Below are 14,346 nucleotides of genomic sequence, written 5' to 3' on the forward strand. Positions count from 1 at the left end.
GCTAGAACCTTGAAATATCCATTGATTTCAGGTAGTGATGTATGAGCTTTTTATTACTGGAGAGCTGTCAAAGAATATGAAGAGTCCGTTATACCACATTGTACTGCGAGAAAACAAGTGTCTGCCTGACCTCTTTCCTTCTGCTCGTCTGTAGAGACACATTAAAGCTTTTCTCTTGGGTCTCCTGATTAAGGACAGATGTCACTGACTTATACAGCTGGAAAAGGCTCATGCTGTTGTTCCCATCTTGTAGGATGGCGTTTGCCCGCTCAGATACAATAGCCTGCAGGGTCAGGTTCCCATCGTTCATGTCTGCATGTCCCACCTGATGAAGAAATCAGATATGCTCTTATCATTGCTCATGCTGTTACAATCATCTTTGAACAGCTACCGCCATCATCTTGTTGACAGCCTAGCCAGAGTGGGACAGAAAATTGTGTTCCCAGTTTTTAATGTTTTATTTTTAGTGGCCTGTTGAGGATCTCCTTACTGGGGCACTGGGGCAGGAGCAGGAGTTTTCCAGGACTCACACAGAGTAACTCCAGACTCACTAAATACAGCCTATGCTGCCCAATGTCCAAACAGACCATCTTTTAATCTTCTAACTTAGAAAAAGGACAGTGGAAGATTCTCTGCTAGGTAGGAAAATGGTGATTATGATACACTCAGAAGGAAGTAATACGTATAAAATAGGAAGAAGCTCTGAAAGTGAATCATGCATTAGGTATCAGCTTGAGAGATCTTGAAATAAAGTAATTCTCCTGTGTACCTTCACTGAAGCATTAGTTTGAACTGTATCACCAAAGTTGTTGCTAACAGTAATTGTCATATGTAAAATGAAATTATTTTCCTCTTCTCCAAGCGGAAGATAAACCGGGAAGAGTTCAGGATCTGAGCCACAGTGCAGGAGAGAATCTGAAATGGGAAAGAGGGGGTCGCCTACCAGACACCACACAGACCCCTCCCGTTCCCTCAGACCAGGGGACCCGGGGCTTGCTCTGTGCAGGCCTGGTTGACTCGTTGTTATTCTCTCTGAGGAGCAGAAGCAGGTTGTGCCTTTGCTCTTGCCAGCAACAGGAACAGTGCGTGCTAGAACCGCGGAGAGGCAGTTTGCCGAACAGGTCACCTCAGGACTTACTTGATTTCAGGTAGAAGCAGTACGTGAGCTGCCTGTTGTGACTCGACTGGCATGAACCCACCAAGCAAGGAGCACTGCAGGAGACCATGAATGTGGTGAGCACCGATCCCTGCTTTGGAGACACCGCACAGCTAGGGATCTCGGGTGGAGGCACGGTGCTGACAAGGTATGTTTCCTCCCCATAGCCACGCTGAGTCATTGCTGGGAGTGGAGGGAGCAGAACGTCAGCAATAATCGTGCCCCGGCAGCACTGATCTTCAGACATTCATCTTGCCTACTCTAGCAATGATGCTGTTTGTTCAGGCACCAGAAACATCAGCATGGGCCTAACCAGAAATTAAATCTCACGACTGAATAAGCCATAAGAGGAAAAGAACTGTTAAAAACAGGGTAGTGTTTGCATTATAAAGCAAAGCTGTATTATTTGATCAAGCATTTAGCATAACTTCATTTCCATATGAGTCTTAACAAAACAGCTTGGCGTAAGATAGCTGAATTTGTCCTACTGTACAACAGCCCAGAACAAACTTAGCTCTCAATTGTTTTAAAGAACCTGCATATAAAGTAACAGCTCTCAACCTGTGGACTAACTTAACTTCCTATTTGTCAGCCAGGCTGTGTGTGTGTAGCATCAGCGTAATATCATGGTAGCAGAGGAGACCTTACTGCTCTCTACAACTACCTGAAAGGAGGCTGTAGGGAGATGGAGGTCAGTCTCTTCTCCCATGTTACGAATGACAGAACAAGAGGAAGTGGCCTTAAGTTGCATCAGGGGAAATTTAGGTTGGATATCAGGAAAAATTTCTTTACACAGAGGGTCATTAAACACTGTAACAGGCTGCCCACGGCAGTGGTGGAGTCCCCATCCCTGGAGGTGTTTAAAAGCCATGTGGATGTGGTGCTGAGGGACATAGTTTAGGGACCCTGGCAGTGCAGGGTGGACGGTTGGACTTGATCTTAAAGGTCTCTTCCAACCAGATGATTCTGTGATTCAGAGAGCTCAGAAAACCCCTGCTTGTCCCTACCTGTTACTTTAATCTGAAAAGCTTCTCCCTGTGTCTGCAAGAAGGAGCTGTTCATTCTCAACATAGATGTGTTGCTTTGAAGCAAATTCAAAGAGTTCTGTCGGAAACCAGTCAGACCACAGGCTAGAGGGAGGGCTGTAAACTGGAAAATCAAACAGGAAAGAAAACATGACAGTGAAGGCTCTTTGCTGTGATTTCTGTTGTGATTTATCACAAGTAGAGTGGCAGTTTGGTGTCCTTCATTATAACCCCTCCCAAACCAGGCACCCCTTTGTCCCGGTCTTCACTGTTATTTCCAAAACATCCATTTGACAAAGTATTGCTCATGGCTTTCCCTCAGGATGGATGTTTAGTTTTGTGTGTGCAGTATTTCTGAGGAATCTGATGCTCTCACCTTGGTTTGGAATGTGTTATCTAAATACCAATTATAATATATGGCCTGGGAGTCCTTCTGTCCAGAGACACTCAAAACAACTTCATCACTAGTGTTCACTGGCCTGCAGTTTGCCTCACATCTGTAAGGAAGCAAGACGGGAGTTACAGTAGCAACCGTGTGAGATGTTCATTGCTTTACTTTCGTTTGATGAAAATCCACAAAAGCCCTTTAATATGAGACAGGTGACACAAATAGTGAAATATTTAATCTTAAAGCAAAAGATTCAGGAACTGTCATCTCCATTTTCAACGTGACTGAGGCCCAGCATCTGCAAACTATTTATGTTGCAAAACTGATTCAGGCTCTCAGATGAAGCCTGCCTCTATTTAAGCTCCTGAGATGATTGCATTAACAGATCATTGAAATGCCACTACTCTTTGATGAGGCACTAGAGTCTTGAAGAACAGATTTTTTTAAGGCAGTAATATGTATCTGGGATTCTGGTAGAGAGTTCAGATGTATCTTATGGCATTTATTTCCATTGTTTCGGTGAGGTTTGCATATGGAATTCTCCAACATCGAAAGGATGTAGTAGGGTCCAAAACCCTAAATAGTTTTGGGAAGAATATTGTTCAGTTTGTAAAATGATTATGTTCAGAAATGTGGACTGGAAAATGCAGCGAGACCCGTTTTGTCTGTAATTCCTATGACAGTAAGTTGTAAGTAGATTTACAACTTACAACAAGTAGATTTAAGTATGTTATCACTTCATTGTTATTGGTAACTGTGACCCTCCACTGTGTTTGTGTAGTAGTAGTATTAACCAGAGAATCCTAGGGTTTAAAACCAGACCTGATTTCCAGTTGCAGTTCTTGTTTCGCAGTCACATAGAGACATTGTTCATCCTGCCTCTCTTCATTGCCATTGTTTCGGACTGTGACCCTGACAGTCACTGCTGACTTTGGAGGAGGAAGGCAGGAAGGTGGGATTTGCACCGCGGTTTGGTTGGTTGGGATTATCTGTTGCTGCACACATTCATTCCACTCAGGCCAGCAAGCTCCTGCATAAACATTTCCTTTACAATTAGAATAGTCGTAACATCCCACGTCTCTTATAAAGGACTTCCCTGCCATAGTTTACAAAGAGCTTTAGAGCAATAAAGTTTCCTGAAGCCAGTTTAAGGAGTGGGAAACCAGCGTTCAGAGTACAGACTGACTTCTTCAAAGTAATTTATGAGGCCAGGGCTAAGTATGGGGACAACACAGATGTTCGGAATCTCAATCCAGTTTTCAGCCATAAATATTTTTGCATCACGTTTGATGCTAATTATAACTGCTGTATTGAGACACACACACCTCGCAAATGCCTGGCTACGTAAGTCACTTAGAACTTGTTCTTGGCTATGAGGGTGAGGGCTTAGGATGGGCAGATCTTAAAAAATTGAAACCTAGGAGTAGCCACCTCTGGCAAAAGACAAGACTCAGTACTATGGCATTTTATGTACCATAGTTAGTTTGGTGTTAATGCCCGGGTAAGGATAAGGACATTCTTCATGTAGTGAGTGGCAAATGTTAAAGCCAGAGAGTAAAGCATCCTTTAGTCAGACTTTGACCACTTGATTGCCGTCAAAGTGGGTTTGTTACTCATCAGATGGAAACTGGTGGAAAAGTTCTGGAAAAGCACATACCACAGGACCAGAGAAAACTGGAATTATTGTCATTATCTGGCCAGCCAAGCGTAACAGTTGTGAAAGGATCCACATGGCGACTTGGTTTAATATATATTTTGTTTTTTCTTTTCTGGTCCTAAATAATAAGTAAAAGTATCAGTTAGGACAGGAACATGTATAAACACATATGTATCTTGTTTCTTTATAATGAAAGCGGTCTGAAAGTTTAGACCCCAAATCATTGTATACAGATCTATAGTTTAAATGATCTTTCCCTGATCAGTGGTAGTACGAAGTAGAAGCAATGGCAATGGAAGCAGAAATTGTGTGGCAACATGCTCCCAAATGCATAAGTGGTTTAGGAGTCCAGCTCCCATTTTCAAAACTAATGCAGGGACTTAGGGAACTGGATTCCCATTAATTTTCCCCTTCTGGACCAAGACTTTTAACACTGGAACAATCCTTTGTCTTGTAATACATTCTCTAGCAGATTCCTTTTTTATCTGGATTGGATACTTTACACTATAGACAAAGAGAAAAAGAAGGAAGCTAAAAACAAACCGTGATAAACATATATTCTTACAGGCAATCTGTAAAATGTGACACCTTCCTGTGAAGCAGAGTGTCTCCTATAGCAGACACCTGCTTGTTAGTGTTAGAGTTAAAAACTAGACTGTTAGGATGATAACAAAATATTGTGTCTGGCAATTTTATTACTTAAATTTGTGCAGCTGCTAGCAATTGGTGTATCATTAGTTTCACAGTTTGCCATGAACTGGGAATTTCTTCTTTGCAAATTAACTTAAACATTGCAGTACTGAAGGAGGAAACACTTAGAAATAATATAAAAATATATTAAACTCAGCTTGAAGGATAGTTCCTCAAAGAGAGGTTGCTGATAGTAAAGTAGATAATTTAAAAATTCATCTAAGCTCATTTCAACTTCCAAAACTGAATCCTTGTGAAAAGCTCATTTTCTCTAATCTTATAATTGTTACTTGCAGGCTTTTAAAATTGTAGATTGAATGCTTGTAAACACATCTGTCTTGGAGGCTTTCGCTGTAGATTTTATGTTAAACCATATGGGGCACAGAAAATCTAGCGCATAATCTAGTACACTGCAAATACTTCTTTTCAATAACTTATGCAGCACTTTTACTGGCAAGAAAAATTTCTAAGCATTTCAGTTTTCAAGAAAGAGCCTTGTGTAAGACTTACATTTGAATTTTGGGTATTGGTTTTGGAGCTGACGTCTTTAGCAGACTCTGTTTAGTATAAAAAAGAGGAGAATATTTTAGTGCTACCCGTAAAGCTTTCAGACATCCTCAGTGAATATGACTTAAATACAGAGTATTTGGTGGTCTGGAAGATAGGGCTACAAGAATGAGGCTTTAGAACTGTGATAAACGATCTAGTTAGAACAGGTAAAATTGTAACAACAAGCTAGTCACATACTGTAAAGAAGATGTAAGGAAGAGCCATCTAGGAGCTTTTTATGCACAGCAATTTATGAGGTTGCTGTGATGCAAATATTTCCTGGTTTCAGAGCTGTGTCCAGAGCCATAAACTTCACCAGTTATTTCTGGGACAAATAGCAAATGAGCAATGTGTAACATATTCAGAGTGATGCTAATTTATGGCTGCTTTGAAGCCAAGGAACCTGTCTTCATCAGGAAGAAGACTCCACAGAAGTTTTCAGCACTGTTGGTGGAAGGAAATCAATTACTAGATGCAAACCATAATGACTCTGTGAAATGCTCTGACTGCAAAAAGACACTTACGTGGTCAAAACCAGCACTGTTAGATTAATGCAATTACCTTTCTTGTGAGAACTGTTTGCCAGCACAGTGACGAACCCAAGATCCAGACTCATGTTTGAGAAGGCATTCATGGCCACCACCTTCACTAGGAAAGCACCTAGAGAAGACCAGTGGCTGGTTAAGAGTAGCAGTGGGATGTTTGGGACATAAAATCCAATTTGTAAAGAAAATCCTATTCTTTTCTGTTAAGAGCTTTGGGGCTTTTCTGATGAGTTTCCACTGCTGAAAGGCTTGTCAAGGAATGTTCTTTCCCTTTATCTCAGCTTTTTAATAACTCAGCTGCCTTTGTCCTAGCACTTGCAATGCTGTTCTTTGTCAGCTGGCTATGATATTACCCCACAGGAAACGAGAGGTGTGCAAATGCTGGAGTCCACATTAGCTTAGGCATCTTGAGAGAGCAACTGTCTTGTTTGAAAATTTCTGCCTGAAGGGAAGGGATGTTCAAATGGGTATAGGGAGACCCGATAAAACTTTTTATATTGGAAAATTTTAAAACATAAAATGAAATCATAATTAGCGTCTAGTGTTCCATCTTTGGTGTGGGATTTGAATATTTCATTAGAGGAGGAAACTTTTATCTTCTGCCACTGAATTAACTCTTAAGGACAACCTCCCTAATCCCACATTTTAAAGGCTTTGATTTCTTAATAATGGAAAGAAAAAATTACTAAAAGGCTTATTTGTAAGTAAGTCCAACAAAAATTACACGTTGGAGACCGACGCACAGAAAAGCTTCTTTGTCATCTCTACTGAGAACTCAGATTATTAATTACTGCAGAGTAAAATGCAGAGGACTGTAAACTTGAAAAGTTATACAGATGAGCAAAGAGAAGGGAGACACTTTGTGATTCAGGAAAATGCCATCATTTGTACTTGAATCAGATTGTGTCATGAGAAAATAAACCCTGCCTCACTATGCCTTTTTTATGCAAAAACCAGGAGAAGCCTTGCTTTCAGTCTCCATAGAGAGACCCATGCCAGTTCAATTTTTATAGCTCCCTTACGAGTCAGTAAGACTGTGCTGTTTGTATAGTTCTGCAGACCAAGTCTGAGCAGTTAGAAAAGCTACCAGATTCAGCTGTACGTTATTGTCCCCTACCCCAGGGTGCTGCGACTGTTTACGTGAACTCCTCTACTCAGCGTTTTGGCAATACAGAAGATGTCAGCGTGCTCTACCTTCAGAGTGCACGGGAATGCTGTACGTTCGAGGTTCCCCACGAGGGCCGTCTTCTTTGTGAGAGTAAGTTTCATTAGGTCCAATCACCTCAAACTTCAGCTTATCTGGGCCACCACGAGACACAGAGACATTCACCTCCAGATTCTCCCCCTGCTGCAGCGTGTGAGAAGCTAATGCAGCCTGCAGACCAGACACTGGCTCAATGAAGTGAACAGCAATACTCTCGGAGATCGCCGATGCGGTTGTGTTGCTGGATGCTCGGATTTCCAGCTGATGTATCCCTGGGCCTAGCAGCTCTTGAGAGGCACTGTCGAGTGTCAGATTGTGAGGGATGGTTCCTTCCTTCGCACTGGATTCGCTGAGTGTCGTGTTATCTGCTAATATAATGTAGGTCACTCCAATGCCTGCAGAAAGAGAGTTCGGAATTTCTCACAGCTTGCATAATAGGCCATCCGATTTTCACTGCTTTGTGAAGCCTTCGGATATTTATAAAGGGGTCACAAGAACATAGTAGCAATGAGTCATCTTTAATAAAGTCACTTCAGGTGCTTTTGTGCCCCTGTAGCCTCCCTATGGAGGTGTGTGTGTTTTCTGTGGGCAGTGTTAGGGCAGTCAGAGAACTCAAACATACATTACCGAATTTTATTTTTTAAGTGTATGTGTGGATTCCAGGAACTTGAAGTGGGAATGAAACATACACCAGCAAATGTGACCCGCTCAGTGTGGAATCCTCTCGCCCTCAATCAGAGAAGCCTACTTTATTCCTACTTTAAATATGGAAATATTCTTACTGGCTCATGAGGATAAGTTATGCTCATGCTCTGTCAGCTTAGTGCAGAGGGAAAAAGGGTTTATGCTTCTGTTTGAGGTGAAGTAATAGCTCCGAGAAAGAACCCCTCTGAAGGAGCTGAGAGCATTCAGTTGTAGGAGTGAGAGGGAGAGCATTCACTAAAGAGAAGCATTGTTTTGCATATTGAAAATCCCACTTTTATCCCACGCATGGCATAATATTTAGCCTGCCATTTAAGTCATGCCAAGTAATTACCCTCACCTCCGTTGAGTTCAACCTGAATCCACAACAGCTCCCCATACAGTGTACGGCAGTGAGAGCTGTTCCCCGATTCATACTGGGTGTAGCACCCAGTAATGCTGAGCTGATCCATCTTATCTTGAACAGTCACACGCTTCTGTGCCATCACATGCCATTCGCTGGTGGTGCATTCCACAAAAACAGTGAACTCTCCAGGAGATGAGTAGCTGTGTGTGACGTTGCTGACCAGTCTAGAACAGAAGAAGAACAGCTGATTGTGGAAGAGTGGCCTGGGAAGTCCTCAACCTTGCATGGTAACGGTGGTCACAGTTCCCAACTCTCTGACCTGACTCAGCTCTCTTGCAATCACTGTAGTCCCTCATTTATTTACATAGAATTTGTAGAAATTATTGTTGAAGAACAGTTGAAGACTGTTGCTTTGTTCCAGCTACGGTGTCATTAAGTTGTATGTCAGGGGGGTCGTTCTCAAAGCCTGTCTATAAGGGTGGCTACATTTTGGTGTAAAGTGGGAAGATTACAGTTCAGTAACACGCTGCATTAGATCTGGTTTGCGACTTGTTGGCCCTGAGCACAGACATGTGACTATGCACATTAGGTCATGTAACAGTGCCCTTAATTCTCTATTCGTTATTGTATTCCCGATTTACCATCTCTCAGTGGAAGCTGAGGCTGCTCTGCATTTTGTCAGAACACTCCCTTGCTCTTTTTTTTTTTTCCTTAATGTTCAGCTGCTTTTATACCTGCCCAGGCTATTGAAAACGTCTCTTCACTCCTGGGTCTGGTGCAGCTCCAGTCGTGATAGCAATAGGAGATGAACAGATATTAAAAAGTCTGTGGCAGCTGCTACTATTACTAAGAAGCATGGGAGGATGGTGGAAAAAACCTGAGGATATCCTCTCAAATGACATATGCTATGGAAGGCAAATAGTAATATTCCTGGTGGTATTCTCTGTGAACTGTATATTCCTAGCATGACACCATCTAGCAGATGCAAACAAAGATCAGGGCAATCGTCCTTGATAATGCCTGTTTTTCATTAGCTGTTTTAATGAAGAAGAAGGCTTCATTCTAACTGGACTTCAGAACATGCCAATGACAAAATCAGACAGAAGAGTCAATTCCTGTAAGACTGGGTATCAAGCTGCACACAGAAAACTGATGAGCATGACTGCGAGCCATTTAGTGGGTGAAGTAAAAGATCTTCCCATCAAAACAGCAAGCTTCTACTTACAGCTCACAAATATATTTTACTTACAGGCTCACTATAAAAGACTTTTTTTCAATTTCTTTGCTGCTATAGGCCTGTGTCTGTAGCTCTGAAAGAATGTTTACTTTTTCTAGTACATTACTACTTTTCTGGTTGACTCAAGTAGGTTTCCATAGGTAGATCTAGATCCTAGCACTAGGACAAAATCTGATTTTTAAATCCAGGAGAAAAATGTTTAATCTTTTAAAGACATGATTTTTATGCAATTAAAACATAATAAAAACTCCAGAATGCCATTGTATTTTTTAAAATGTTATAAAAAAATACTCTTTAAACTGAAGAAAATAATGCTTGCCTCCTTCTTTTGTCTTATGATCTGCAATAAATTCTCCTAGTAAGAAATAGGAATCACTTGTCATAATAAAAAAAGATTGTGTTTGGCAGCTTGACATAAAATTTTGTATTAATTTCAAAACAGGTTTCTGCAGAATCCAGGTGTCTTGTATGTATGGTCCATCGTTAATCTTACTTGCATGACTTGGAGCATTCAATAAAATGCAAGCAGTGAAATTTACTGGTTGTCTGATGATACCTGAAGGATATATCTTACGTTAGAGGGTAGTAAGGATCAATGGTGTGGCCATCTCCAGTGTTAATGATACAGGAAAGGTTGCCAGAGTACGGAGAGAGCAGCCAGTTCAAACTGATGGTGATATTTTCCAAGACAACAGATGCGTCTGTTACAACCAGCTGCAGACCTGTAAAACACGGTGACAGAATTCAGTGCCATTGTTCATCTAAATTTCCTACGTAATTCAGTTAATTGTCATGTATTGAGAACAGACCTTCTCCAAAACAGAGCTGATCCTTCTGCTAATTTGAGTGCATTAGTGGTGTGACAAGGAGCTGACTCTTTTCCACACCTACTGGTCAAGGTTCTTGTTGGAACATAATTTCATTTAAGTGTGTTTATGTGTCTGAATTTCCTGGCTTTGTACCCTATCAAAATAGTGCAGTTAGGACAAGGAAGCTACATTTTTATACCTATTTTCAGCAGTCACCACTCTTCCAGGTTCCTCCCTGAGGATGGAGAAGTGATTTTTAAGGTAAGTATCAATAGCCCAAGTGTTAAAGCAAAGAGCAGAACAGGCTTTTGGTGTCGACAGCCCCTTCCCACTTACCTTCCATGCAGTGGTACTGAATAGCCAAATAGCTCCCAGCAGCTGGACAAGGATCTCCAAAGAAAGTGCCATCTGCTGCCACCTGGCAGGCCTGGAGACCATGACACTGGCCTGGAAAGAAGGACCATTCCATATGAACTAGTGGGCTTTGTCAATTGCTGTAACAGCTCAGATGAGAGGTGATTACAGAAACAAAAAGGGGAAGGGGAGCAATATCATGACACTGATTGCTAGACAATCCCACATCACTTTGACTTTAGCGTGTTGCTCATTGCCCGCTGTTTCTTGGCACCATTCCAATTTATTGGTATAAAGCTGAGTTAGAGAGGGTAAAAAAAATAAAGAAGTTATGTGTTTTGTTTAATTTTGGCTGGCATCCCGAAGAATCACCCTAGGGACAGGCCATAGCCTGGCGAGCACCAAGCCTGGAGCTCCGGCAGGCTGTGTACTCAACACGGCAGGCAGCAGCAGATCCTGCCTGCCCTCACGTGCCCATGGGTGCCAGCCTTTTCACCCCTCCTGGTTTGGAGTCACGTTTGGATGGATGTGTTCTCTTCCATCTCAAGCCTTGGGTTCATCAGGGAATCAGTGTGCCCACATATTTTCTTCACACTGAGAGGATCCAGGTACACCCCTGTTCTGTATTTGCTCCCCCTCTCCTTCTCTGAATCTTTGCTCCTCACAAAGTCCCTCCTTTCCATTCAGCCTCCTGTGGGATGCTCCTCCATGCCAAAAGTTCTCTGTGGTTCCCTTCCTTTTAGGAATAATCCGCTTGCCCATTCACTAACTACCGAAATACGAGACAAAATACTTTAGGGACCAGGAACTTGGGCACATGCTCTATGCTTTTGACAAGCAATGTCATGAAATCCTACCTGCTACTTCATCTTTGACACTGATCCAGTGACAGTCATCATCTGTATCATACTGGAGAAGAGTCTCCGATACACAGTAGTGAGGGGTCTTCCGTCCATAGAAGCTCTCTACAATTTGAATAACTTCCCCTGATCCACATTGTATGGTGGCATTGTAATTATCACAAGCAATGCTCTGGCCAGATTCTGAGAGAAGAAAAAAGATCAGATTTAACTTCTCGAATTCCTGAACAATCCTGTTACAGTTCTCCTGCATATCCCCTTTTTTGTTCTCTTTCTTCCCTTTTTTCCTTTTTAAGCTAAACAATTTAAGAAAATGAAAAAAAACCCCAAAGAATAAAATACAATAAATATAATAGATTTATGTTTTTTACTGCCTTAAGCAAAAGTTTGAGAGGATTTCTAATAAACCAAAAAAAATTAATTAAAAAATAGACATATTTTTGTGAGAAACATTTAACATTTCTTTGACCCGCAGTACTGGAACGTTTAAAATTACTCCTTACTTACGAAAGAGCCTTGTGGCAGCGTGTGATATTCAGGTAATTGCTCTGGGGAATAGCTTGCATATTAAGTACGGGACCTGATCCCATTTCTGCTGCAGAGACACCTCTGTTTCCGTGTGATACTCGACTGACTTCATTCAAGCTGCTCAAATGAGTACGGTCATATCTTGAAATGTGTACACCTCATTCTTTGATTAATCTGGGACAGTTAATTATCTTTCAGAAATCTTTGTATCCTGTAGTAATCAGGATACTTAATACCCTGAAGAGGAGGATGTGGAAGACTGCTCTCACACGGCAGTGTTGCTGAAGCGTGGTTTTGTGTCAGCTGTCTCAGACATTGTCCTCCAGTTGCTGTTTAGATCATTCCCCTCAAGATGAACAGTGCCAGTGTGTGCACACTGCAGTAATTGTGAGCTATTGTTATTTAAAGGCTAAATCTAAGCCTGGCTGTAACTATAGCAACATGACCAGTTTCCAGATTAGAACTCTCTAAGTAAGCTTGGAAAAAAATTTGCTGTTAAATTCTAACACAAACTATCATCTCATTTGTTCTTTTTCTTCTTCACTTTATATAGAGAGTTCTCATAGTATTTACTGTCTCAGCAACTTGTACATGGAAAAATGTCCAGAACCTGGTTTGTGTTCCTATGTTCAAACCTTGTATATTTTTATACAACAAATTGCTAACCTGCAGAACACCAAATGGTAGAATAGAAATAATAAGAAGTAATAACAAGGGAAGTTTTGATGTAAGTCGAGAAGCACAGATAATGCTTGGATAGATGGCCAAAGACAGGATGAAGACAGAACTCTGCCTGGTTAAGGGCACGTACACACATACCTCAATGATGAAGCAGACAAGTTATCAGGAATCAGAGATACTGCATTTGAATAGTGGTTCTGTCGGGAGCTACCTGTACATCTCATCGGAAGTTTCAAGCTCCATGTTAATGAGAGCCAAGCCTCACAGTAGCTGGGTGTGAAGACGCTAAGTGTCACCATGCCCCTTTCACAGAGAGAAACTAGAGCGCTGTCAGGTTGTGGGAACTTCTAAATATTCAACGCCAGAGAAACTTAATGAAAATACTGTTCCTGTTTCTTTGAGCTATTGGATCTAATTCCTTGCATGCAAAGCTGGTGCAAGAGGAGTCTACTCTGTTATTGAAAAATGTATGTTTATTAATGGCCATGGGCTGTGGATACTGAAAACAAGGCTATGATTCCCTCAATCTGTTCTCTCTTTCCTGGGTAATGAAATGATGGATGTAGTGTAGAACATTATTGCTCAATAATGCAAACACTCTTTGAATTTAATGGGCTTTAAAGTTAGATCCTGTGATAATAAATGATGGTTTACTTACAAACAGAGAGTTGTCTACCGTGATTGTAATGGAAAAATAATTTTAGTCTGGTTTTGCAAGGAAAATAAGCTTAAGGGATTGTGCTGTTGCCAGTTTCCTCTCCTCCAATCATTTTTAGTATTAGTCGTTTTCAGCCAGATTTGATCTATAGATGTAAACCTCAAAACACCCCAAACTTTCATGAAAATCAATAGCTAGGTAGAAGAGAATAGCTACATCAGTGCCTCTCTTAGGAGCAGGGATTATAACCCAATGCTGATCTGTTCCATGACGTGGGATTCAAGTGGCCAGCACATACCGCTGGAGCTCTGCAGCCGCCACAGAACTGCAGCGGCGGGGAGTTGAGGGAGTGAAAAGTGTTGGCAGAGGTGGTGTGCTAGGGATGTGGGAGTGAACTGGGAGTGCTGAGGAGGAGGGTAGGGAGGGGACGTGGAACAGAAAATCAGAACAGGGAGCAAAACTTTATTAGTTTTGCTGATTGTGGAACGACTTGGTTGGATATTCGGAAAAATTTCTTTACAGAAAGGGTTGTTAGGCATTGGAACAGGCTGCCCAGGGAGGTGGTGGAGTCCCCATCCCTGGAAGTGTTTAAAAACTGTGTGGATTTGATGCTGAGGGACATGGTTTAGGGACCCTGGCCGTGCGGGGGGAATGGTTGGACTCAATGATCTTGAAGGTCTCTTCCAACCAGATGATTCTATGATTCTATGTCTTAATTATGCCGGAAGTAGTACAGCACTGGACCTGGGCAGTGGCAGTTCTAGGGCTTGTGAAAACCTTTACTTGCATACTGGATTCAAAGACTTTTCATATGAGTGAGCCTACGGCCAGACTGTCCTTCCAGTGCTTATGACCTTAGTTCTAGTTCCAGCTCAAAATGCTTGGCTTATGTATGAAGTGCAAGGAACACAAACTCTCCTTATATCTATCTCTTGAATGGGACGATATTGCCGGCAT

General features: G+C 41.7%; 1 protein-coding gene across 1 annotated transcript in view; it reads right to left on the reverse strand.

The window, feature by feature from the left end:
• PKD1L2 (polycystic kidney disease 1-like 2) overlaps nt 1-14,346 on the reverse strand; it is a gene marked incomplete at its 3' end in the record, with an annotated part of 33,345 nt that overhangs the window by 17,147 nt on the left and 1,852 nt on the right. The window contains exons 3-14 of the mRNA XM_010132346.1: nt 11,520-11,705; nt 10,645-10,755; nt 10,074-10,221; nt 8,257-8,486; nt 7,205-7,609; nt 6,027-6,125; nt 3,392-3,665; nt 2,558-2,678; nt 2,164-2,305; nt 1,139-1,339; nt 770-915; nt 131-325 (exon numbers count right to left, since the gene is read on the reverse strand). Of these exons, the coding sequence (XP_010130648.1) occupies nt 131-325; nt 770-915; nt 1,139-1,339; nt 2,164-2,305; nt 2,558-2,678; nt 3,392-3,665; nt 6,027-6,125; nt 7,205-7,609; nt 8,257-8,486; nt 10,074-10,221; nt 10,645-10,755; nt 11,520-11,705 (2,258 nt within the window). The remainder of the gene's footprint in view (nt 1-130; nt 326-769; nt 916-1,138; nt 1,340-2,163; nt 2,306-2,557; nt 2,679-3,391; nt 3,666-6,026; nt 6,126-7,204; nt 7,610-8,256; nt 8,487-10,073; nt 10,222-10,644; nt 10,756-11,519; nt 11,706-14,346) is intronic.

The sequence above is a fragment of the Buceros rhinoceros genome, unplaced genomic scaffold, assembly GCF_000710305.1.
Source record: "Buceros rhinoceros silvestris isolate BGI_N320 unplaced genomic scaffold, ASM71030v1 scaffold3883, whole genome shotgun sequence".
In the NCBI taxonomy this organism is placed as follows: domain Eukaryota; kingdom Metazoa; phylum Chordata; class Aves; order Bucerotiformes; family Bucerotidae; genus Buceros; species Buceros rhinoceros.